This window comes from Sceloporus occidentalis, unplaced genomic scaffold (genome assembly GCF_023333645.1).
Source record: "Sceloporus occidentalis isolate IW3139 unplaced genomic scaffold, rSceOcc1.0.p SCAF_6, whole genome shotgun sequence".
Classification (NCBI taxonomy): domain Eukaryota; kingdom Metazoa; phylum Chordata; class Lepidosauria; order Squamata; family Phrynosomatidae; genus Sceloporus; species Sceloporus occidentalis.
Window position 1 is genome coordinate 81,034,235 of NW_028316986.1, and position 26,058 is coordinate 81,060,292.

The window sequence follows — 26,058 nt, forward strand, 5'->3', positions numbered from 1 at the left end:
ATCTGAACTAAGAACAAAAACAACATGAAGGCCTAACATCTTCATTTTTTAAAACCCTGTATGGTTTTTTAAACTTTGCCTGATGAAGAAGCTTCAAAAGCTTGCAACATGTATATTGTGCATTTTGGTTGGCCTAATAAAAGGTATCACTGTTTGGTGGATTTTGGATGTTTTTGGATGTTGCTACATAGCCAACATGGCTACCCTTGGATATGTTTTATATGTTGAACAGCCTAAATCCAATTGTATGTTTCAACTATGGTATCACTGGAAATTGCATAACTCTTCACATACCAAGTTCTCATTAACTAAATTGATCTAATCTCATTGGAACTAACAACTGGATTCAGTTGCAGACATTCTCCAGAATTCTTGCAGTGCCCCTTTGAAACTTGGCTACCTTCAAATTTCTGGACTACAAAAATATATGGAGGAGGCTGAGTTTGAGAGACATCTTCATGACTATTTAGTAGATTCATTGCTGAGCTCCTTCAGCACAGTCAACCATGACATATTATGTGGTCCCATCAGCTTAGAGCATATGGGCATACAGCCAAACTCATGTAACATGTACTCCATAAAAACACAAAGCCTATGACACAGAGGTGTACTCAGAAGTGGAAGTCAAACAGAGTGAAGGAACAGACCCCATTCATGACCATGACCTCACCCCCTTTTACTGGCACAGATTTGTATTCATTGAGGTTATCTAGATAAGCTTAGGGGGAATGTCATATAGATTTTGCTCATAAAAAGACCATAGCATTCCTGAGAAATACATCAATGTTTAGCCTCCAATAGAATCTTTAAAATTAATATATAAGAGATAGTATGTCAATAAGATTCTTTTATAAATCTCTGCAGCTCTTGAACTGGGTTAGAATGTTCTTTATTCTGTAAGAACCTTGAGCTAAAATTGGAAGACTGAAGAGAAGATGTTCACTAAAACACAGGTCTCCGCCTGCTGAAAACAATGAAAAACACAAATGGAAAGCAGCCTTAAATTGAGCTACTGACTGTATGGTAGAGAGATTTTTTAAAATGGCTCACATTATACCAGAGCAATAGTCAATCTTCCAGCTACAGTTTACAGTGAATATTACCAAAAGCTGAGTTTTCCTGTACCCCATGAATGCTGCCATTCTTGGCAAACTCTGTACTACTTTTAAAATCCAGGAATCATGTTCAATACACTTCCATGGCCTCTGTTTTCTGGTACATGACTCAGGTAATTCACTGTCAAAACATTACTTTGTCGTGTGTGTGTGTGTGTGTGTGTGTGTGTGTGGATATATTTGTGTTTATTTGTGTATTCAACATTCAACAGAGTTGTCATTCGTCCTATTTTCACTCCCTCCCTTGACCATCCAAAAATTCAAGCTCAGAATAGAGGACAGAAGGATCCCAGACTTAGTGTATATGTGTGTTGTAAAAATAGTGCATGAGTGCCTACACTACAATGTGCTATTCTACAATTTTACCAGGTGTAGGCAATGAGATTAATTCCACAGTTTAACCTGGCACTATAACATAGTACATAGCATATTATTAGAAATGTTGCCCTTGCCTTATTATTAAGTCATTTTTGTGGACTACACCTGCCAAAATCCCTAAACCAACATGGCGCTGCAATCCAAAAAAGTAACTTTCCCAAATTCTGTTATCTTTACTTTAATCAAGTATAATCAACTCAATAAACAGTTGGTTCACTAGGGTGCAAACCAGGCAGGAGTTCCACTTGTCTCTCTTCCAAATATGCTACAAATTTGATTGAGGGGACAAAAGCAATGGTAGACTTCCACACATGAATCTCCACTACGTTGATGGAGACACTAGCCATTTTAAAAATTCAAATATTCATCTCAGTAGGACGTTTTTTCCACATGAAGAAATGGATAACAATATATTTATCTTGTCTTAGATACTTTGAGAAATGGGGAAAAGAAGAGTTACTTTTTAAGATCCAAATTTAAAAGTGTAATTAACTACCTTTGGAGCCTTAGAAACTAGTTACTTTTTATAAGCATCTTTCCAAACTTGGAGAAGACACGAATTCCAGTTAAGGCCATTACCACCTTTTCTAGGATCTGTAATTTCTAGAAGGCATTAGAATTTTACATTTAATTCAACATATGTTTGAAAGATAAGAAACAATTTTAAAATCTGGAGTGTATTTGTAATCAATCCAGAGCCTGGATATTTTACAGCCACCTGTACAATTGTCTTTATCTGTGGCATGGGGCCAGGGCATTTGTTTGATATCTGAGTGAAATTCAAAGCTGAAAACACTAGTTCAAAAGCATCAGGCAGTCATTAATCATTTTTCAGCTATCCTATGCTTATTCCTTGGAATTACTGCTTGACTTTTTCTGATTCAGTGAATCTATTTTTGTGTATGCAGTTCAACTGTAAAGTTCAAAGCCACACTGCCTGAACAAAAGAATATGAATTTAAGCCTTTAGATAGCATCCACATGTGTGACTGACCACACTTCACACTGATGTTTATTGACTTCACTGGGTTCCCAGACCTTCTGAATGATAAGTATTTTCTAGGAGAAGTATTTTTGTATAAGAGGATAACATGTCAGAAATATATACAGAAGCTCTACAAACTGAGATGTAGGAAATAAGGAATCTTAGATAAAAATACTCAGACCTCAAGGCTTTTCTGCACAAAACATATTCAGAATACATTTTTGGCAGAATCCTGCTGATACAGTATGCCAGCAGTTGCACTTTTCCAAGGTCAATTAGCATTGGTGAAGATACACAAAATTTACAAGTGCCAAGCAGCCTATTTCTCCAGTGCCTTTCTTCCTCCACAGCCAATCTATCTATGGCCTTTTCCCTCCTGCTACCACCAACATGATTCTGGTCTTAACTTTTTTTTTTTTTTTTTACAATGCTCCTGAGAACTTTGAGCAAGTAACAATAATGCAACCTCTGAACTGTGCCTAATGCATACTTAAAATATAATGTTTGCATACTTAAAAGACGAGCTCCTTGGTAGTGTGAAGAAGACAACATGCCCTCCTGATCCTTGCTCTTCATGGCTGGCTATCCAGGGGGGTGATGCCTTGAAGATGTTTCTAAGAGATATTATCAATGCATCCCTTAGGAAAGGTCAAGCTCCATCTTGACTGAAAGAAGTGGCCATTTTTGAAAAAAACCTTCTCAGGACCCCCTGGATATGAATAGCTATAGGCCAGTATCCCATTTGCCATTCTTGAGCAAAGTGACTGAGAGGACTGTTGCCCTTCAGCTCCAGGTTGTCTTGGATGAAACTGATTGAACCGATGAACCAATGAAACCGATCAATTTCATACCAGCTTTAGGACAGGATATGGAGTTGAGACTGCCATGGTTGCCTTAGCTGATGGTCCAGAGACTGGGACCCGGAACAATGGATGCAAGCTACAAGAAAAGAGATTCCACCTCAACATTAGGAAGAACTTCCTGACAGTAAGGGCTGTCCGACAGTGGAACACACTCCCTCGAAGTGTAGTGGAGTCTCCTTCCTTGGAGGTCTTTAAACAGAGGCTAGATGGCCATCTGTCAGGGATGATTTGATTTGGATTTCCTGCATGGCAGGGGGCTGGACTAGATGGCCCTTGCGGTCTCTTCCAACTCTATGATTCTATGATTCTATTCTATGATTCTATGACCTTCGTCTGGGCATCGACAGGGGACGTGTGACCCTGTTGATTCTATTAGACCTCTCATTGGCCTTTGACACGATTGATCATGACATCCTCTTGGAATGCCTGAGAAAGTTAGGAACTGGAGACATTGCATTGCAATGGTTCCATTCCTTCCTCTCAGGCAGATTCCAGAGGGCAACGCTCGGGGACAGTCGCTCTGCAAAGAAGGAGCTTAATTGTGGCATCCCTCAAGGTACCAGCCTGTTCCCGATGCTATTTAATATATCTATGAAACTGTTGGGAGAGATCATCAGGAGACATGGGGTGGGGTGTTATCAGTATGCTGATGACACCCAGATATATTTATCCTAGACTTATCACTCCAGATAACAAATCAGGTAAATGCGACAGTCAGGAGTGCCTGCTATCAGCTTTGGCTGATATGCCAGCTGTGTCCTTTCCTGGAAGTGGGAGACCTGGAAACTGTGGTACATGCACTGGTAACCTCACAACTTGATTTATGCAACACGCTCTACATGAGGCTACCCTTGTGCTTAGTCCGGAAACTTCAATTAGTTCAAAACGTGGCAGCCAGGCTGGTTACTGGTAAATCCAAAAGCGATCATATAACACCTACTTTAAAATTGCTCCACTGGCTGCCTATTGGTTTCCAGGTGCAGTACAAGGTGTTGGTCATGACCTTTAAATCCCTACAAGGCTTGGGTCCAACCTATCTTTGGGACCACTTGCTTCCATACAATCCACCCTGCGCACTCCTCTGGGAGGAATTTGCTACAGCCAATAAAAAATGAGGTTGACTGCAACCACCTTTTCTTCAGCCGTTCCCAGATTATGGTATAGCCTACCAGAGAAGATCCATCATATGACCAGTTTAGACAGCTTTAAAAAAGCTGTTAAGACGGATCTCTTCCGACAGGCCTTTCCTGAATAGTAAACCCGGCCACCAACAAACTGTATTGTCCTTTTGAGTATGTTGTAGATTCTTGAATTGTCCTTTGAATATTCTGATGTTGTTTATTTTAATGTATGTTTTAACAGTTAATTGTTTAATTTGATGTTTTAGGGGAGGGTGGGAACTATTGGGATATGGCATAATCTGTAAACTGCCTTGATTGTCATGGACAGAAAGGTGGGATATAAATAAATAAATAAATAAATAAATAAATAAATAAATAAATTTATTATTATTATTATTTTGATGCTTTAGCACATGGTGGATAATACATAGCTATCAAAGAAGAAAACAGATTCAATAGCACTTCTACAAAATGTTGGTCAAACAGAGAGAATGGGTGAATAGGGGTATTCTTGCTTACTTTAAATCTATAGCTTGGACCATGTGATCTCATTAAGCTAGAGCACTGTTGCATTACAGCATGGGTGAACAACTGCATGGGAGCCAGGGTCAATGTTCCCCCAAGTCTCCCCCAGGCCACACTCCCTTCAAAACAAGCCCAAATATCTCCATTTTCCTCTACAGTCCCTCTCAAAATGGAGCCAGGAAGTGGCTGATGAAAAGATCATAAAATCATGCAGTCACAGAGAATGTTGCTTTTGTCCTCATTCACAACCCTATCTGATATATACTTGTTATATGTATATCAAGATGTTGTTGTTGTTCTATATCTACTCAATATAACAGAATCTGTAAATGAAAGGTTGAACCAGGAAGAAATCAATATTTTGATTTATATGCTAACTGCGGCTTGAATTGTGTATATGCGTTACTGGAAGTGTAATAAGGGTCCCACTATGGAGGAATGGATCACTAAAGTACAAGAATTGGCAACAATGGACACACTCTCTATGATTGAAAAAGGAGATTCATTTCAACAGCCTAAGAAAAAATGGGAGAAAGTAACAGAACTTTGGGCTTAGGAATAGATGGTAGGAATGTACTATCTATTAAGTTAACTTTTGTTCTGGTCACGACTCAATGTGACTTTTCCTTTTTTGCTTTTATAATTCTGTAAATGATAAATAAGTAAATAAAAATATAACTTAAAAACACTTTTAAAATATGTTGTTGTTGTTGTTAGCTGCCCTTGAGTCAGTTCTGACTCAAGGCAACCCCATGGATAAGACACCTCCAAGGATCCCTATCCTCCACTGCCTTGCCCAGATCCTCCAAGGCTTTGCCCACAACCTCTCTGATTAAGTCTATACATCTGGTTTGTGGTCTTCCTCTCTTTCTTCTACCCTCTACCTTTCCTAGCATTGTTGTTTTTCTAGTAATCCGTGCCTTCCCATTATGTGGCCAAAATACAATAGTCTTAATTTGATCATCTTTGCTTCCAAGGAGAGGTCTGATCGTTAAAGAATCAATTTATTTGTCTTCTTGGCTGTCCATGGTATCCTAACTACTCTTCTCCAACACCACATTTCAAATGACTTGATTTTCTTTCTGTCTGCTTCCTTCACTATCCATCCCTCACATCCGTACATGGTAACTGGGAATACAATGGCCTGAACGATTCTGACTTTTGTATGTCTTTGCTCTTCAGTATTCTTTCATAGCTGCCCTTCCCATTCCTAGTCTTCTTCTTATTTCTTGACTGCAGTCTCCATTCTGGTAAATGTTTGATCCTAGATATGGGAATTCTTTAATTATTTCTATTTCCTCGTTGTCTAGATTGAATTTATGTATTTCTTCTGTGGTCATTATTTTTGTTTTCTTTCTGTTCAGCATCAGAGCTGCCATTGCACTTTCATCTTTGACATTCCTCATTAACTGTTCCAATTCCTGAATGTCTTCCGCTAATATTATAGTGTTGTCTGCATATCTTAGGTTGTTAATGTTGCTTCCTCCTATCTTCACTCTTACTTTTTCTGATTCTAATTCTGCTTTTCTTATGATGTTTATATGTTTTCAGCATATAAGTTAAACAGGTAAGGTGATAAGATGCAACCTTGCCTGACCCCTTTGCCTATTGGGAACCATTCTGCTTCCCCGAATTCTGGTGGCCTTCGTACAGATTCCTCATCAGGACTATCAGATGTAGTGGCACCCCCATGTCTTTGGGTGCATTCCATAGCTTTTCATGATCTATACAATCAAATGCTTTGCTGTAGTCTATAAAACACATGCTGATTCTTTTTTGGAATTCTTTGATGTACTCCATTAGCCATCATATGTTTGCAGTGCGGTACCTAGTGCCCCTTCCTTTTCTGAATCCTGTTTGCCCCTCTGGAATTTCTCTCTTCATATATATCAAGATATAAAATATCATTATGCTACCAAGATGGGAATGGACCATATAGGTAGCTAGCAGAACCTAATAAAACTCTGCAAAGCAAGTAACACAATCTCTCAATTGATTTAATCATTCTAATTTCATTTCTTTCTTTCTTTTTATCACCAATGGTCTAGAAATTATGGCTGTAATATGAGTATTATGTTCTGCTAGACACTTATTAAATCCAATACTACTATGACAGCACAACAGTATTATATGCATTAATCAATACAGATAGGATTGGATGAAAACTGCTTTAAGTTATGTAACTCAAGATTTATGTAGGATGAGGGAACACATTCAGTTTCTTTCATATTAATAGTAAGTAATGCTGGGCCAAAGTATTTAGCCCAGACTCTTTTCATGGCCATGGAGAAATAGCCCTTGAAGACTGTTCTGCTCAGATAACAAGAAGAATTAAAGAAAATTATTCATCCTTTTCATGGCAAGCGGGAGAGGGGGGCTTCCCATTATAAATATGAGGTAGCACGTGTGTACAGTCTTTCTTCTACAGTTTTTTTTAAGGTTAGCTGCTACTCCAAGCAGCACCAAAACTAAAATAAGCAACAAACTAGAAGTGTTCCTCATGGAGAATGGGAATGGTACCAGCTATGCCGGCATAGGATTATTTCCAGGAGCAGACAAATTCAATTGTCAACAAATCCTTTCAGCTTATCATGTTGTGTTAAGGGCTTTTCATGCTCATTCAAGCTCATGGCCTTAACAGATGTGTTGTATAAAGACAGTGCTACTCAAACTGGTGGTTCTTGAACTGGTGCCAGTCTCCAAATTATTGGCTGCTGGTCCATGGCAAGCTTCCAGGAAAGAAAGAGACCATTGTTGCCAGTAGGTACAAATATTGTTTCCTGCTAAAACATTACGGGGGAAAACCTGCTGAGCCACAGTCTCAAATACCTTAAAAAGCACTGGTATAAAGAATATATATAGTACACTCTCCTATGAGTAGATAATTCTGGCTTCACCCCTACTTTGAAGATTAATGGGTGCCAATTGCAGAACAGTAGTCTGAAGTGTTGTATTTATCTGTTTGCTAGAACAGATGCATGGATGCAACTGAATGTACTACTGCATATTAAAAGTACCTAACTGGCCATAGGCACAACTTCTACCAGAGAAAGATGGTTTTTTTCTATTTTAATCAATTGTTCTTATGGGGGTTTAATATTTTACTTTTATATTTGTAAGTAAATTTTATTGTGTCAGCCAAAAAGCAGGCTAGAAATGAGCTGGATAGATGACAGATCCTTGTATGTAAAATTCAAGGGGAGAATCCTGTTGAACACTAACTTAAATTTAGCCAAGCAACAGCCCCAGGGTGGACTGGATACAACATTCTGGTTGCTTGTATACCAAAATAACGCACTGCACTTTTTCTAGGGTGGCGGGGAAAGGAAATTCTCATATTTTTAACCCTTTAGGATACAAATCAGTTTTGGTTTATTCTTCTTGTCACTGTGCACTTAATTATCCGCAATCCCAGTGTAGCTGAGGACTTTTAGTGTTTCTTAAATAGTCTTTAGATGTTATGATCCATAACAATAATATTATATTTGGCACAGTCCAGTGCCTGCCAAATACTCCTGTTCTTACATGTCAATTTTTGTCTCTCTGCCAAGCTCTTTTTCTAAGAGCTGGCTGTGTATAAAGAGCATGGGCAAGATACAGCTCCCTGCCTGAAACACTAATTGCTCTAGAAAAAAAGGAAAATATACAGTGAGCCCTTGGTATCCATTAGGATTTGGTTCTAGGACCACCCCATGGATACCACAATCCATGGATGCTCAAGTCCCATTGTATACAATGACATAGTAAATTGGTGTCCTTTATATAAAATGGTAAATCAATGTTTGCTCTCTCTGTGTGTGTGTGTGTGTGTGTGTGTGTGTGTACTGGGGTATTTTCAAGCAGTGGATGGTTGAATCTGAGGAATCAGAAACTTTGGATTTAAGGGGGCTGCTGTAGTTCCAGCAGCAATATCAGCTTATAATACAAGTTTTAACTATAATGGCTGGCTATGAAAGAGAGATCACATTTATCAAGATAAGAAAAAGAACTGCATGGGGAGGACATATAGACTTCTCATTTGTTCTAGCAGTTTGATGTGCTGCCTTTCTTGGAATCGGTGCATACACACAGGTCATACTGAGAGATATCAACCTTATGCCTGTAATCAGTAGTTGCTTGTTTGCATACATCTCTAAGAGTTTAAGTATAGCATGTATACATGCCATTTCCTGTTTGTTGCTGTTAGCCACACATTCTCTTTTCCTGCATAAATTAGTCTGTAGTCAGTCAGAATTTGTTTGTCCTCAATTTTTTAATCTGCAGTTCTCTCTGTATACTCTGTGTTTGAAGAGCAAACATTACCATGCCTCTCACCATGAGCTGTTAGGAAACGTTTAGTAAGTAGGCATAAGTAAATCTACTAATACTAGACACACACATGTATATATTATACAAAGAAGATTAAGCTCACTTTATTGATCCATTAGACTATTGGGTGTAGGGTGGGCTGGCTCTTGCTCACCTTCTGTTTGCAAATATTAATTACTCTGCTACTGAGAGGCACATTCCTAAACCAGGAGCAGGGGTGGTAGGTAAAGACCACTCTGTTAATCAAGGGAAATCATCAATGGTGGGATACAGAATGCCAATTTGGGGCGGGCTGCAGCCGCCCCTTTGCACAACGTATTGGGGCCAGGGCAGCCACAGCGGCAGCCCAAATGCCCCAATACGGTGCTTTTCGGGACCACTGTTCCCTGTTCCTGAAAAGGGGTGTCCTTGGGGCTTCATGCCCCAGGACACCCCAGGAGCCGCAGCCAGGGGAGAAAGGGGCCTCTCAGCCCCTTTCCCCATGGTGCCATTCCCGCAGCAATCTAGTTGCCGTGTAAACGAGGCGCCCTCTGGGAAGGAGTTCCGTTTTGGAACTCCTTCCTGTGCCGCGGCTAGGCCGCCACAAGCGGCCTGACGCGGCACCAGGACGTAACGGCTGTGCTGCGCCGTTTAGACGTGATGCGGCCATTACGTCAAAATGGCAGCGCCCATGTATTCAGGGCACCGCCATTTTGACGTACTGAGAACGTCCTAGGGTTCGGGAGCATCTGAAAAGGACACTCCCAGGCAACCCTAGCACGTACTCAGTACATGCTTCAAGGCCTGTCTGTACAGGGCCAGTGTTTGCACATTGTGCCCAGAGTGGACTGGATCAATCCTAATTACTTTCCCTAATGATAAAGTATCATGTGTGTACAGGGTACTTTAAACAGAGTAAGTTTTTAAAAGTGAGATTCAAGCAGAGAGAAAGGTAACACACACTAAGTGCAGAAGAATTAGAAATATACAGGAATCAAAAGATGTGGCCTCTGGAGTGCCTCAGCCAGAATCCATTACCTCCATATTTCTCCTCCTTTCTGCAGCTTCCTATGCTCACTAAAACAGGGGAGCAAATCATCATGAGCAGTGCTGGGTTTTTGTAGGGTTTTTTTTTAAGGGAATCACATGGGCTTGAAGCAGGCGAAGAAGGAGAGAAAGACCCAGTTCCATTGATGTTGGGTATTTAGGTCCCGCATTGGGTCTTGTCCCTTATTGCTCCCATTTTCTGAGCCTTGCAAAATGGTGTTTAGTGCTATTCTCATCTACCACATCCTAGGACACTGATAACTATTGTGTTTGAAATCATGGCTGCAAAATGTCAACACAGGTTAGCCTATATGCATCACACGCCAGCATGTTTTTAATTTTTAAATATTTTTTTAAAACACTGCTCTCATATTATGCTTCATATTATATGTGGGAAATCATAAACCATCACAAATTTCTTTGTCCTCAGACATGCATATATCTTGGATTATGAGTAGATATTAACTGGTGAAGAACTGAACAATTCGAGCATGATTCAGCTGCTATTAAGAAGTTTTTAGTGCTTTTAATTTGAGGGTATGGGCAGGATGGTAAAGCAGACACTTGACTTTCAGACTGCAGAGGGCTTAATTTTGGCTCATTCATGACTTCAACTACACATCTGTAATCAGATGGGAGCTCTAAAGAATGGTACATGCATACAGATAATGTGGATCTTTTCTTCTTTTTCTTTTTTTAATGAACACACATTGATTTCTGCATCGTTCAAGTGAGTAGTTTAATTATCTTATATATTCACACCAAATCTTTATGAGAGTCACTACAGAGACAGAGAGAGAATACACAATATATCCACCCATATTTGTGCTGAAAAAATGATGCATAAAATAGTTTTTTTCCTCCCAACCCTGACTGATATACATAATTAATGAACAACAATAATTTCTGTACTTGATTACTAAACTGAGCTAGGATGCCTCCTATGTACTGCATAGGTTAATGTGTATGAAGTTTTAAACAGGAGGTGTATAAGAAATAGAAAAGGGGGGGAATCACCAAAGAGGAATTCAGACAAATAGCTGGCATGTGTAGGAGTAAAGTCAGAAAAGCTAAAGTACAGAATGAGCTCAGGCTTGCTAGAGAGTTTAAGAACAATAACAAGGGCTTTTGGGAGTATGCCTTTAGCAAATGGAAGAAGAAGGAAATGGTAGGACCACTGCAAGAAGAAGATGGAGAGATGCTGACAGGGGATAGAGAAAAGGCAGAACTACACAACACCTTCTTTCCCTTAGTCTTCTCACAAAAGGAAAAGGGTGCTCAACCGGAGAAAAATTGAGCAAAGACACAATACGGGAATCACAGCAACAGAATAAGTAAAGAGTTAGTATAGGATCTCTGGTTAATCTAAATGAATTTAAGTCTCCGGGACCAGATGAACTACATCCAAGGGCATTAAAGGAACTGGCAAATTTAATTTCAGAGCCATTGGCAATAATCTTAGAGAATTCTTGGAGAACAGGAGAAGTCCAAGTAGACTGGAGAAGGGCAAAAATTGTTCCCATATTCAAAAGAGCATCCCAACAATTATCATCCACTTAGTCTGACATCAATACCAGGAAAGATTCTAGAGCAGCTCATTAAACAGAGAGTCTATCAACATTTAGAAGGGAATGCTATAATCACAAAAAGTCAACATGGGTTTCTCAAAAACAACTCATGCCAGACTAATCTAGTATGAAGGGAGCCCTGGTGGCACAGTGGTTAAATGCCTGTATTGCAGCCACAAGTAATTTTTTATTATTATTATTATTATTATTATTATTATTATTATATTTATTTATTTATTTATTTATATCCTACCTCTCTACAAAATGCAATCAAGGCAGCTTACAAGATTAAAATATACAGTTCGAACCCTCAACCCACCCACCTTTAAAATACAATTAAACAATGTAAAATTTAAAACATAAAACATACTTAAAAACAATACAATAACTGTGGTGGTCAGCAGTTAGATTTTCCTTCTGATAGCCGGAGGACTATTCAGGAAAGGCCTGACGGAAGAGATCCATCTTTATAGCTCTTTTAAAGCTGTATAGAGTGGTAATATGATGGATCTCGTCTGGCAGGCCATTCCACAATCTAGGAGCAACAGCTGAGAAGGTCCTCTGGAGGTCATAGACAGCCTTGTTTACAACTGTAACAAATTTTTCCCTGGGGATCTAAGTGTGCGGGGAGGATTATATGGAAGGAGCCGGACCCAAAGATAGGTTGGACCCAAGCCATTTAGGGTTTTAAAGGTGATAACCAACACCTTGTACTGGGCCTGGAAACTGATGGGCAGCCAGTGGAGTGATCTTAACATCGGTGTTATATGATCTCTTCTGGATGTACCAGAGACCAGTCTGGCTGCCATGTTTTGAACTAATTGAAGTTTCCGGACCAATCTGTTTTGTCTGGATTCAGCTTCAATTTGTTTTCCCTCATCCAATCCACAATCCAAGGTTGTGAGTTCACTCCCAGGCAGGGCTCCAAAGTCCACTCAGCCTTGCATTCTTTTGTAAGTCACTAAAACGAGTACCCAGCTTGATGGGAGCAATTGGGTCACACATTGTAAACTGATTAGGGAGTGCTTAGTTCACTGATAAGCAATATAGAAATGTACTTGACATTGCTATTTCTATTGATAAAATCTGATCTGGTGTGTATGTATGTATGTGTGTATGTATGTATGTAATTATGAGCTTGGTAGATGGAGGGAATGCTTTAGACATAGCATGTCTTGATTTCAGTAAGGTCTTTGACAAGGTCCCCCATGATATTCTTGCAAACAAGCTAGTAAAATGTGGGCTAGAATAGTGGTGGCACACCTATAGCACACATGCCGTCTCTGGCACATGGAGCTCTCTCTGCCAGCACGCATACCAGCTACTCCTCTTCCCCCATCCTCCAGTCCCTTCAACTGTCTCTGGGGAAGCATTTAAAGGGACAAGAGGGTGGGGCAGAGGAAGAGCCAGTGTGGGCCTTTTCCTCTTTTTCCTCTGCTTTAATTGGCTTCCTGAAATCAGTTAAAGGCAGGGGAGGGAGGTTGAAGGAATGGGGCAGGTGCACACCGGTTTCTTCTCCCCCCTTACCTTTAACTGGCTCCCAGTTAAAGGCAGAGGAAAGTGGTGGAAGAAGAAGCAAGTGTTTCTGTTCCCCCATGCCTTTAACTGGATTGTGTGTGTGCATGCCTTCAAGTCGTTCCTGGTGACCCTAAGGTGAAACTATCATAGGGCAAGCTTCATAAGAGGTTTTTCCATTGCCATCCTCTGAGGCTGAAAGAGTGTGACTTTTGTGTGTGATGCCTTCAAGTCATTTCTGATTCATGGTGACCCTAAAGTGAAACTATCATGGAGTTTTCTTGGCAAGTTTCATTGGGGGGGAGGTGTTGCTATTGCTAAGTTGAGGCTGAGAGACTGTGCCTTGGGTTTTCCCCCATGGACATCCTACCCCCCAGTAGTTCTGCCCCCAGAAAGTAGAAGTCCTGCCCCCAGAAGTCCCACCTCCAGAAGGCAGACATCTCACCCCCAGAAGTCCCACCCTCACCGCCTCCAGGTGACACCCGGTGCGGGAACACCACTGAGTTTGGACGCTTGTTCTCTAAAAGGTTTGCCATCACTGGTCAACTGTTAGGTGGATTAGTAATTAGTTAACGTAACTGTTACATGGATTTGTAATTGGTTGTCCAGCCAAACCCAAAGGGTGCTCAGTAATGACTCCTCTTCATCTTGGAGAGAAGTGACTAGTGGGGTCCCACAGGGTTCTGGCCTGGGCCCAGTGCTATTCAACATTTTCATCAAGGAGGATTAGATCTGTCAATTTTACTTTTTCCTACATGCAACCATTTTATATCTTAAGATTCTTTCTACTTTTATGTAGAATTTATGAAGATGTGTGTGTATGAATCCTTATCAAAATCAAACTGGGTGAAATTCTGAGCTATTTGCTGTAACAAACCCCAGTGCCTACTGTATAGCTGTAAAATCAGAAAAATGAGGTGTCGAGCTTAATTCAGCATGAAAAACATTATTGAATACACAAGGATCCAAAGCCAGACAAGAGCCAATCACTCAAAGCTCTCCTCCAGGGTAGATGAAATCTATCTGTTTTTCTTGGTTTAAACCTCAAAAAAATGTTTTAACAAACTTCTTTTTGCAAAGTTTTTTTTTGCAAAGCTTTTACAAAGAGATGATAATGAAGTAATGACTTCTGTCGAGACTGCCCTCAGCCATGTGTGAGCTTTCAGCAGTTTCTGCTTCAGCAGCAGTGAAGAAAAGCTTTGCTTAATCTCACCATGATACCTATCATGTTTGGAAAAGAATCAAGGAAAGTGAAGGAAAGATGGAAGGACAGATGCTAGCAAGTGAGGAAGAGCCAGGCAAACAGCCACAAATGCTGGCAGCAATGCAGAGGAGATGATGAGGCAATTCAATGGACTGAACAGCAAGGCATGGGGAAAAAAAGCAGTGGCTCTTAGGATCAATAGAAAGTTACAGAAAGGTAGAGTTTGCTTGTTGCATGTGTCAACAAAGCTCTCTCATTTTACAACAGTAATGTTCTGACAAAAGAAATAACATTAATCCCCAGTCTTTATGAGCTATAATGGCACCAATAAGTATTGGAAGAGAGGGACAATCCAATCATTATCACGAAAGAACATTATCTGGATCAACTTGAAATGACTCAGTTGCTTATTCCTTTTTTTCCACTTTCATTCAAAATGTGCAGCCAAGGGAGAAAAACCTCACCCTTGTAGAAGATAGGCTACTCTCCTTTTGCGGGAGGTATGAGCCAAATTCAATAGAGCAGTTTCTAAAAATAAAATAAAAAGGCAAATTTTAAGAATAATCTCTCCTGATTAATATTACCCTTGCCAATTATCTTGACAACAAGGATAGAATTGCAAGTTGTAAAGAACCAATTTAAGGCAGCCCAATGGAATCAGGAAAGAGAACCTTCATTAACTGCAGCATGAATCAGTGCCTGGATGCAGGGCCCAGCCAGCTGAGTGCATGAGTTCTTGGACTGCTTAAAATGTCCAGGGCAAGTGACAATGTCTCAGCTTCAAGTTTCATGCACACCACAGAAATAATAAATTCCTTTCAGAGTTGTTGGAATAAATAAGATTGTAACTATACAAACATTCACCTGTTAAATTTTAGCACACGAGGCTACAATCCCAGGAATTCTTGCTCAGAAGTAAATCTTAATTGATTGAACTGAAATTACTGGAATTTCTGATGAAATACAGTTAACTGCACTCCTGGTTATTAGGTAGGAAGTTCTATTGTAATAATATTTACCCAGGACTTCATGTGATAACCGTCTGTTGTAGAAGGTATTTTAATAGTGGTGCATTACATTTGTATTTGTCTTTGTATCATTGGTGCAGTACAGACTGCCCAAATGCGCCATGCTGGCACCGATTTTAGGGTTAGGGACCACGCACCAACCGCATGGTCCCTAACCCTAATACAGAGTGGCGGCATACTAATGGTGGCATCCCATGTACACGGACGCCGCCATTGTGACGTAAGCACCGCACAGCATCCACACAGCGCCATGTGTTGTTTATGTCATGAGTGCACCACTGGCACACTCACAATGTCACTTCAGCACCGTAGAAAGAACCTGGAAATACCGGGTTCTTTTTACTCCGGAGGGAAGCTGTGCTGTTTGGCGGCTGCGGCTTCCTTCCAGAGGGAAATAGGCTGCTGGCACATGGCCATTTTTCAGCAGTATGTACCGGGCCATAATTATTATTTTTGATAACCTTTCTAAAACTTATCTAAATTAATGTTTTTAATATGATTTTATCTTATCTACTATTTAACTGTATTTTGTTTTAACTCCAATTGTGAGACTCCTTGGATCACGTACCGAGAGAAAGGTAGGATAGAAATTAATTAAATAAATAAAAATAAAGGAACTCACTTTTGAGAAAGCAATCTGTAATTATTAGGTTCCAGAAAAAAGTGGAAATGAAAGAAATCTACAAGAAGTCATTGTGATGGGGAAATATAAAGAAGAGATCACAGAAATGTTGGTTTGTTGAAAAAGTCAAGATGCATCTACACTGTAGAAATAATGCAGTTTGAGGCCACTTTAAGTAGTGCCATCCTATGGAATCCTGGGATTCATACTTTTACAAGATCCTGTAGGATGAAGCCATGGCAGTTAAAGTGGCATCAAACTACATTATTTCTACAGTCACTCTGACTTTTCCAGCAAATTGGCATTTCTGTGATCTCTTCTTGATATTTTCCCACCACGATGACTTCTTGTAGCTTTCCTTCATTTCATCTTATTTCTGGACTGTAATAATTCCAGATGCACTCTCAGACCTCTAACATATAGGTGCACTCTCAGTTTCCTAACAAAGGTATTTATGAGGAAGGGAATTTGTTTCTTATAATGTACAGTGATAGACACACATTCCACTTCTTAGTAAGGGGGTTTCAGTGACTACTCTTATTGAGAGTTTGGCTGTAAGACTTGCATTCTCTCTACATATGTGAAAAAGGGTCTTCCTAGACCAGTACCCAGCTGAGATGAATGCTGCTTGTTCTGGATTAACGGTGCTGCTGTTGCAAATGTTTACAAGCTTTGGACCCCTAGAAATGCAAGGATAATATGAACACATTGGGATGTAATTTTGCATAAAAGGTCTTAGTTTTGGTGTCAAAGCCTTCATATTTCAGGAGGCAAGACTGGCTGTGGTGCTGTGGCTTATGCCATCCCTGCAAAGTAGCCCACTGAAAGTGATGCTAATGAAAATACACAAAGAAAATACACAGAGGAGTAAAGCCGCACGTACTACAAACACAAATTGTGCTCACATACAGTTTTATCCCATGTTCTACAAAATTTCTGTTCATGTCCTTGAATAACCAGCTAACAATATCACAAGAAAAACCTCTTTTTAAATAATAATAATAATAATAATAATAATAATAATGCAGGACTGTTGAAACTGTATGGCTGAAAATGAGTAAAGAACAGATATAACTAATGGACTAATAAGACTAGGAAGAAACTTAAAGTCAGAGAACAGATGGCCATCTGTCAGGAGTGCTTTGGTTATATGGTGGGCCCTTGGTATCCATTGGGGTTTGGTTCCAGGACCCCCCATGGATCCCAAAATCCATGGATGCTGAAGTCCCATTAAATATAATGGCATAGTAAAATGGTGTCCCTTATATAAAAGAACAAAATCAAGGTTTGCCTATGGGAATTTGTATATTTTTAAAGTATTTTCAAGACATGTATGCTTGAATCCATGGATAGAAAATCCATTGATAAGAAGAGCTGACTGTATATATGGCAGGGGGATGGTCTCTTGCAACTCCATGATTCAATGTGGAACTTAAGAGAAAGTGCCATTTAATTCATCAGAGTTTTTGTGTAAGTGTGCATAGGACTACACTACACAACTATTAAAATTGCAATGCTGTAATTTAAAATTCACATTGACTTTATATAATTCACATTGACTTTATATAATATCAAATAGAGATTATTGCAACTGTAATATCTAGCAGAAATTAATAAAAATAGACATCATGCCAGATAAATAGAGGTACTCTTTTAAATTAATTTTTTTAAAAAATGTTTTGATGTTTTAATAATTTTTCAGAAAGAGTATGAAATGCCTGAAAAACCTTTTGGATTCTAAAGATACTGGTCATGTAAACAGTGTTTCATTAATCCTTAAACAAGTGTAAAGTGAAAGAAGTATATTTTTATGTCAATATCTATATTATGCAATTTTGACTATTGTTGGAAATCCAGCGTAGTACAATAATCTAATGCAATAATGAAACACCGAAATATTCCACTGGACCATAAACTATAAAAGCAGAGCGTAGAAAATCAAGTATTTGACTTGGTCTCCCATCCAGACCTGCTGAAGTTAAAGAATTCAAATTATACTAGTCCTTCAGGCTCCTTTAAATTGTCAAAAGTAATAGAAGTTGGGTGATCATTATCTATGCCAATTGTCTGAAGGCTGAGCAGTAATTCTGCAGCCAATTTTTAGAAAAGTCATTCAGCAGAACACCCACTTCTATAAAAATGGTTTTTCGAATGGAATGATAGGTATTGGGCCTAACTCAGAACACAAGAGAAATCAAGCCCTCATTCTTTAAGATTGTTGGAAACAACAGTGTATGTAGAAAATAAACAATACTTTATCCCCTTGTACTGAGTCACAAAAATTAGATGGCAATACATGGTATTTAATCAACAGCCATTTCTTATGCTGCTGTATGTAATGCTGTTCTTTTCCAGTTCAGGAGAAAAGAAACTTCCAAGATATTATTGGGTTTTTTTCTGATCAAGTAAAATACACTCAACAGCATCTCATCCTCTAGTACATTTCCTTTTTTCAACCCTTACCATTCCCATAACAATAAAGTATTCAGAAAGTCAGGTTATACTGCTACATCAGTATATATTTCTTTTCCTCCAGTTTCTTTTGTTTATATAAAACAGGTGTAAAAATCATACACCTGTGTTTTTTGTAATTTAATTCAGAACTTTTGGAGAAAGAACTGCTATCCCTTTTATATACAATGAAATATAATACAAAATGAGTATTAAAACATTGTGGGACACTTTTGGTTTCTATGGTAAGAACTAGGCACACTGGAACTTTTAATAGCAAGTTTTAAAATGGTTTATAACTGGAATTCTTTCCTAGGTTCAAGTTAAATATTGTTAGGGTCTGAAGTGTATGTATAATTTTTTTAAAAAAAAACCTACAAGTAGTAGAAACATGACATCTTTCTGTCTGCTAGTTGTGCACAGCAGCAAACTAACAGATATCCTGTGATTGCTAGGAACTGACAGTGAGAAGCAAAATATCGATTATCATATGATTATTTTAACCAGCAAAGTATTCTAGAAAAGTATGTTGCCTGTTTTACTGGAACTGATTAAAACTGTTATCACAAATACAAAACAAAAAAAAAATTGAAATACTATTTACTGTAATGAAAAGGTATATTTTCATGTATTTCTCCTGAAGTTTCCCTGTGTCTGTCCATGTTGATTTCACAGTCGCTTCTATGTACATTGGTCACTGACTGTAATAAATTTATTCAATGCAAAGTTGCTTCTACAGAGCCTAATGATCACCAGTGGAGATTTTTTTTAACTCACAAGCAAAAGAGGGGTGATTTCAGGATAACTATGTAAAAGTGTTAAATCTCCTCTCACGTAAGTACAGCGTTCCCAATCTAGATCAAAGCCTTGCATGCTTATTTAAGATGAATAGAGTGTAGGGCAGATTCACTGTTCCTATTTAATGCAGCATGTAGTTTAATCCTAAATTCTATTCTCACTATACATGCCTCTTTCTCAATGTTTTAATTGTATAAAACTAGCACTAGAACGTATACATTTGAAGAGAGAGTTAAACTATGTTTTGTATTTTATGCTTTTTATGACCTCTGTCACTGTAGTACCAGCCATATTCCATGTTTCAAAGAGTTCTAAAATTTCTTTACAGCTACAGGCCTGTTAAATTTCTGATGTATACTACTTCCCCTTATGCCCCAAAAGGATTTTTTAAATGTTATCAGGACTTAGATTTCTCTGTAAGAATACCAAGACCAGTTACAGAGAAACTACATTTGAAAATTTACTGCTTATAAAAGCATACTCTGTGTGTGGGTGAATATCCTTACAAGTATTTTATTTTCATTCCAAGACCTTCTGTGCACTCAATAAAGGCTTCTTTACAACTATAGCGTTGATTACAACTGTGTCGAAAGGTGGGCCATTAAATTTCTGAATGTGTGATATAAAAGTAAATCAGTGCAACATAAAGGGAGAGATGGAGAGGAAAAATACTTCTGGCTATAAATTACCTGTTTGAGCATATGAAAATCTAGCAAGTACAGACTAGACTGAGAACGTTGACAAAAAATCTTTCTCATTAGAATCCCAGATTTTCATTTTCACTTGTGAGTGCTTGGTTTTTTGGCATTTCTACCTTGTTCATTTTGCAGCTCACTATTTTAGGCTTCTGTTTCTGTTTTTTCTCCAGGGCACATCACTGTTGACAACCTGACTTGTTTTTCATGTGCATTTCATTTCTCACATATGCAGAAGCAATTACCCAATAGTCACAACAGACATTTTGATTTACACCACACTGTCACTTAGTCTAATTAGTCAGTGGTGACTCAACGGTCCTGTGGCATTCCCACACAGTGACAGACACAAATTTCACTACATCTCCCCCTGTCCTTGCTTTAATTTTCATGCTATAATATTTCCAATAAATCAACAGAATGATTTACCTGTAGAAAGCTGTTGAAGCAGCTTCTCGCATAGCAAAGCTGTTTGATTCATTCTCAAGGTAGTAAGGTACTTGCTGGTTGTGGTGATGAATAAAAGGGGAAAGCTGTGGTGCTGTCTGTAAAAACACTACTGGACTTGGAGGGACATTATTCAAAGAATGAAATCCTCCTAAGTTGCTAGACGCAAACGATTCTGTTGTTGGGGCATAACTGAGGCTGGTTGAACTATATACCGGAGAGGCAGTTGAAAAATCATAAGCAGCCCCTTCTGGGTAGTTGAAAACCCCAGTCTTGCTGCTGTCCACATACATTTCGCTGATCGGCCGTTCCAGAGGAATCTTCATCTGAGGTCTGTTCACAGGCTCTAGTTCATTGCCTTGTATCTGGTGCATTAAAGCAACACCAGGGTTTTTTGTGTGAAGGGTCATGGTCATCGTCATTGGCAGTGAACACGTAGCATGCCTTGGTTTAGAGGTACAAGAGCAGTCAGTAGCTGGCAATCCACCTGAAAAAGGAGCAGAAACTGAAGTAAAGCACAGAAAAAGACATGTTTTTGAACCAAGTTATCCAGCTATACATGCATCCGGCTAGTCCCAGCAAAGGAGGAGAGTACATCCAAGCACAGCGTATGCTGAAGGAACACAGCCTCTCCCTCCCTCCCTCTCTCTAACTTTAAGTGCTTCTCATCTGAGCTAATATGCTTTACAAAGGTGCTGGCATTAGGCCAGATACTCTTGCTTTCCACTGACATTGCTTTAAACATCACTTCAGAAACAATTAGTTCTGGATATATACCAAATAATTCTTTCATTATTCTAGTATTCCCCCCCCCCCCCCATTGGACGTTGCTCTGATGGTCAAAGACAACCAAGAGAGAGCAAGTGGTAAGGGTCTTTTAGAAAACAAAGAACACTAGCCGAGAGTCCATTCACATTGTATAACCCTACCAGGCTCCAATTTATCTTTTCTTATCTATACTCCCTGTTTTGTTCATCTTTATGTTTGCTAGAAATATGTAATGTGTACACTGTAATGACCCTGGGCAGGACTACAGTGTAATTGAGATAGGGCATAGCAGAGTGTGTGTTTGTGTGGGCACACTTGCCGTGTGTGCAGCCAGCTACGGACAGTCAAATTCCACTTTGCAGAAATCAAAGGGTGTTCTGTATCTATGTAGGAGAAAAGGCACGGAAACATACTTGCTGCAATTATCATGATTCATGGTATTTAGCTGCAGCACAAAACACTTTTGTTTTGTTTTTAAAGGATAAGTTAAACCTGCCGTTGTCCTGCTATTGTGCTAATCAACATGTGTCTTTACTTTGCATTTCAAAATCTAATAAAATGCATAGAGTGAACTAGAAAGCACGGTACTGCTCAAACCTCAGGATATTCAACAGTATGTTAAGTGGATAAAAAAGAACAAAGAACAAATACATGTAACTTGAAAGTGTCTTCCTCTTTTTTTTTCTACTCATGTGGAACCTTAAGTTTAGAGATCAGTGTGTCAAAAAAAAAGGCTTCAAAAATATCAATGAGATAAATTTTAAAACAATCGTTAAATCTCAGACAAATCAAAAATGTGTTTTTCCACTTGCACTGCCTTTCTTTCATATTCAGCAATTTCTTTCAATAACCAATACACTACCTTGTTTAAATGTTTTCATTGAATGCTATTTTACAACACCTTGTCAATCATAATAAAACACATATGCCATTTTTTTAAAAAAAGCTAATATAATTATTTTCGTCACTTTCATATTTTTTTCTGCAGAGAAACAATAACCCAATGGCAGCCCCAAATATGCCTTTAAAATTTTTCCCATGCCTAGATCTATAACTCTCTATGACTCCACTGATTTAAAAAAAAATCCTGTCTTTTCCTAATATTAAAACATACAGGGTTCTAGATAAACCAAGTGTCAGCATTAATGAATTTCCATGCAGGAATTATATTAAATCAGATGGTCTGATTTTGTTTTTTTTTTTTAAAAAGTCATATATTTAACATGTACATTTCTAACAAGTTCTCTAGATACTAATTCAACAATATATGTACATAGAAATGTATTTTTAATCAGAAAAAGCTTGTAAAAACTTTATTACCGACTATGCTAAAATGTTTTAGGATTTGACACTTGTTTATAACATGGTGCACTTTTAAATGAGATGCATTTGTTGCAAAGAACAAAAATGTTATATGTTATAAAACAAAACTACATATTTTATGGAAGCTTGTAGTATAAGTAACGTAACATAGGGCATATTGATATCTTTTCATTAATAGATATAACAGAGCAATCTGATCTGAAAAATATTACGGCAACAACTATCTTGAATCTCTTAAGTCTAGATCTATTTATCTAGCTTTCAACCTGCTCCAACTAGCATGACTTTTAGATGGTATACTTCAAATTGCAGTATTGGTTGTTTAAACAAGTCAAGAAAGAAAGAAAGAAAGAAAGAAAGAAAGAAAGAAAGAAAGAAAGAACGAACATACCTGAGTATAGGAAGGTAGAACTAGAAGTGTATGCCTCTGAGGCAAGTGAAAGTATGAGCCTCTGTCCATGTCTTTACAGTTTTCATGCAACAGCAAATTAGAATATCCGCAGCATTGCTTCATGAAAACTATACATTATAGGCTGTCTAATGCTTGCACAATTACAAGTCAATTAGATAATCAATTTATTTTTCATACTGAATACTAACTAAAGGAGGTCAAGATCAAAACAATAAGAATTTTATATGACTTCTATACTTTATTTTTATTTATTTATTTTGATGTTGGAAACAAAATGCTACAACAGCAGGTATAGATAGCACACAAATGTAATTTCATCATTCCTTGAGCATATTAGAATACCTCCACCATGATCAGTACATTTATGAATGCAGGTACAGTAAAATGAACTTAAGGGGAAATGTAAACTCTAAATGAGACCAATCCAAATCAGAAATCTCATTGATGCCATGGAAGAAACACACAATAAAGGTTTTCATCCAGATGAAGCCCCAAACCCTTTCATATAAACCTCTCACAAATTAGACCACGTAATCAAAATTAAAGCATGCAACTGCACCACATGATCGTATTTGCAGAACAGGAGTCCCAAATAAGTCTAGCAAGTAATTTCAAAGTGCATGTGACAGGGATAAATATTAAAAACTAGGCTTCAGACTGACATTTGAACCTGATATGCCAGGAATTCTGAAAATAGCAAAGCACCAACATCATACTATGGCTATTCCCTCTATGTGTCAGACAACCTGAGTGCAAATGTGTTGAAACTAGTTGAACCATCCTTGTTTGCACACGTAAGAATTAATTAGGCTAATATGCGTTCTTTCCCCCAAATCAGTTTATTTCGGAGCACATTCCAAAATTCAGGCCCCATTACACTCCTAATGACATCACCAATAGAGCAATGAAAGTAAAATTCTCCTTAACTCAACAGCCTTCAGTATTTTTCTCTCTCTGGACTTGAATTTCCTCCACCCACCCCTGCTTGGCATACAGAATCCTGCAACAGCAGCATTCTAGCTATAAGGAGCCTAGTGTGTGTGTGGTTCCCAAGAAACCTGCAATATGTTAAAATGTTGGGAAACGGGTTTCCTGGAGCCTCATCCACTTTGCATCTGACTCCCATCTACTAGACAGATAAAATTTGAAAGGAAGGAAATGATGCAACCACAGTGATGGCAAGAGAAAGCATTGAAACAAATGTTCTTTTTCTTTGTTTAAGGAAGACCTAAACTTGAATTTGAATCTGTTGGGTGAGACATTTCAATTTGTTATTATCACTTGATTCCAAACTCTAGTGTAATGAATAGTTAAAATGCCACATGAGTACTGGTTGTTCATATAATTGTGGGAGCAAAACCGTAACCAGGAATATAATATAATATTATAATATAATATAATATAATATAATATAATATAATATAATATAATATATACTCATGTATAAGTCTAGAAATTTTAGTCATAGAGAGAAATGGCTATGATGGACCAAAGATACTAACATGCCCCTAAAAATCCTGGATGTTGCTATCATAGGGCAGCCAGGCAGGAGGAGACAGAGCTAAAAAAAAATTCCCCTGTCTACACCTTCCCATCATCATCACTATCCCAGCTCCAATTCCTGTGTTATCCAGGCTTTGGGTAGGGCTTATGCCCTGAAGGGACACATGAGAAGAGCAGCATGTATGATCTGTTTGATAAAACAGCAACATAGTTATTATTCCCTCCTGACATTAATTTTTATATGCATGGGGCATAATGGCTATCATTAGTGCAACAGCTGCTGAGGCACTTGAGAAAGTACTCTTTACTTAGTATTAAAAGTAAGAGTGCACTAAGGATTAGCATTAACACAAGCTAAAGAACTTAAACATGACAGTGGACTATGGTGTGGTTTCATTGGTGGTCCATACTCAAAGCTTCAACATAACCATTGCAATATTCAACAGAGGGATGGGAATTGACAGAAGAGGGGGAAAGTGTGGGTAAAATAATATGAAACATCACAACAGAAAAATAATAATAAAACAAGTGCAGGATGACACAAAGTGAGCTTTCAGATTGTCTTAAGTATCACACTCCTCATTCAAGGGCATATGATGCTATCCCCATGACAATAGCATCTGAAACTCTCTGTGAACCTTTATCTGCCACATACACTGCTGTGCCATTTCTGGACTCCAGCAACTTGCAAACCAATATTGCCAAATGCTGTTTGTTTGCTGCTCTTCACTTAATAAAAGATTAACCAAGGTCCAAATTAGATGGGACACAGTGACCTCATTCATGGAGGGAATGTTGCACAGAGGAACATACAGTTTAACCCACTAAGGTGTCCTCTGTAGTACGGAGTGTCTACCACCAGCGTCTGAAGTTGGCCAAGCTACATCCATATCTAGACAGGTATGACCTGACTTCAGTAGTCTATGTTCTTGAACATATTTTCGAAGGTAGATTACTACAACATGCTATATGTGAGGTTACCTTTCAAAACAGTTCAGACAGTACAGAAGGTACCATGTACAGTCACCAGACTGATGATAGGAACCAAAAAGTCTGATCATAGAACATCTATTTGAGTCTGACTAGGCTGGCTGCCAGTATATTTCTTGGCCCAATTCAAAGTGCAGGTTTTAATATGTAAAGGCTTAGTGGTATAGCTCTTCCATCATTAACCTGTCTCTACCCGAAAATCAATAGCTGAGGATGTCCTCCAAAAGAGGCTTAGAGGATGATAACAAATAGGGCCGTTAAAAGGGCTGTTTGGTTATGACATTTTTAAAAACCCTTTTGGGGAAAAAATCAAGCCATTAATAAGCCATTATTGAGAATTAAGACATTCTTCTACTTCCATGCATTTGATGGGGTGAGTTTTGCCAGTTTTTAGATAACACTATCATGCTAATT

General features: G+C 38.5%; 1 protein-coding gene across 1 annotated transcript in view; it reads right to left on the reverse strand.

Annotated features, from left to right (window-relative positions):
• ESR1 (estrogen receptor 1) overlaps nucleotides 1-26,058 on the reverse strand; it is a 266,364-nt gene that overhangs the window by 154,681 nt on the left and 85,625 nt on the right. The window contains exon 3 of the mRNA XM_089530178.1: nucleotides 20,631-21,135. Within this exon, the coding sequence (XP_089386304.1) occupies nucleotides 20,631-21,135 (505 nt within the window). The remainder of the gene's footprint in view (nucleotides 1-20,630; nucleotides 21,136-26,058) is intronic.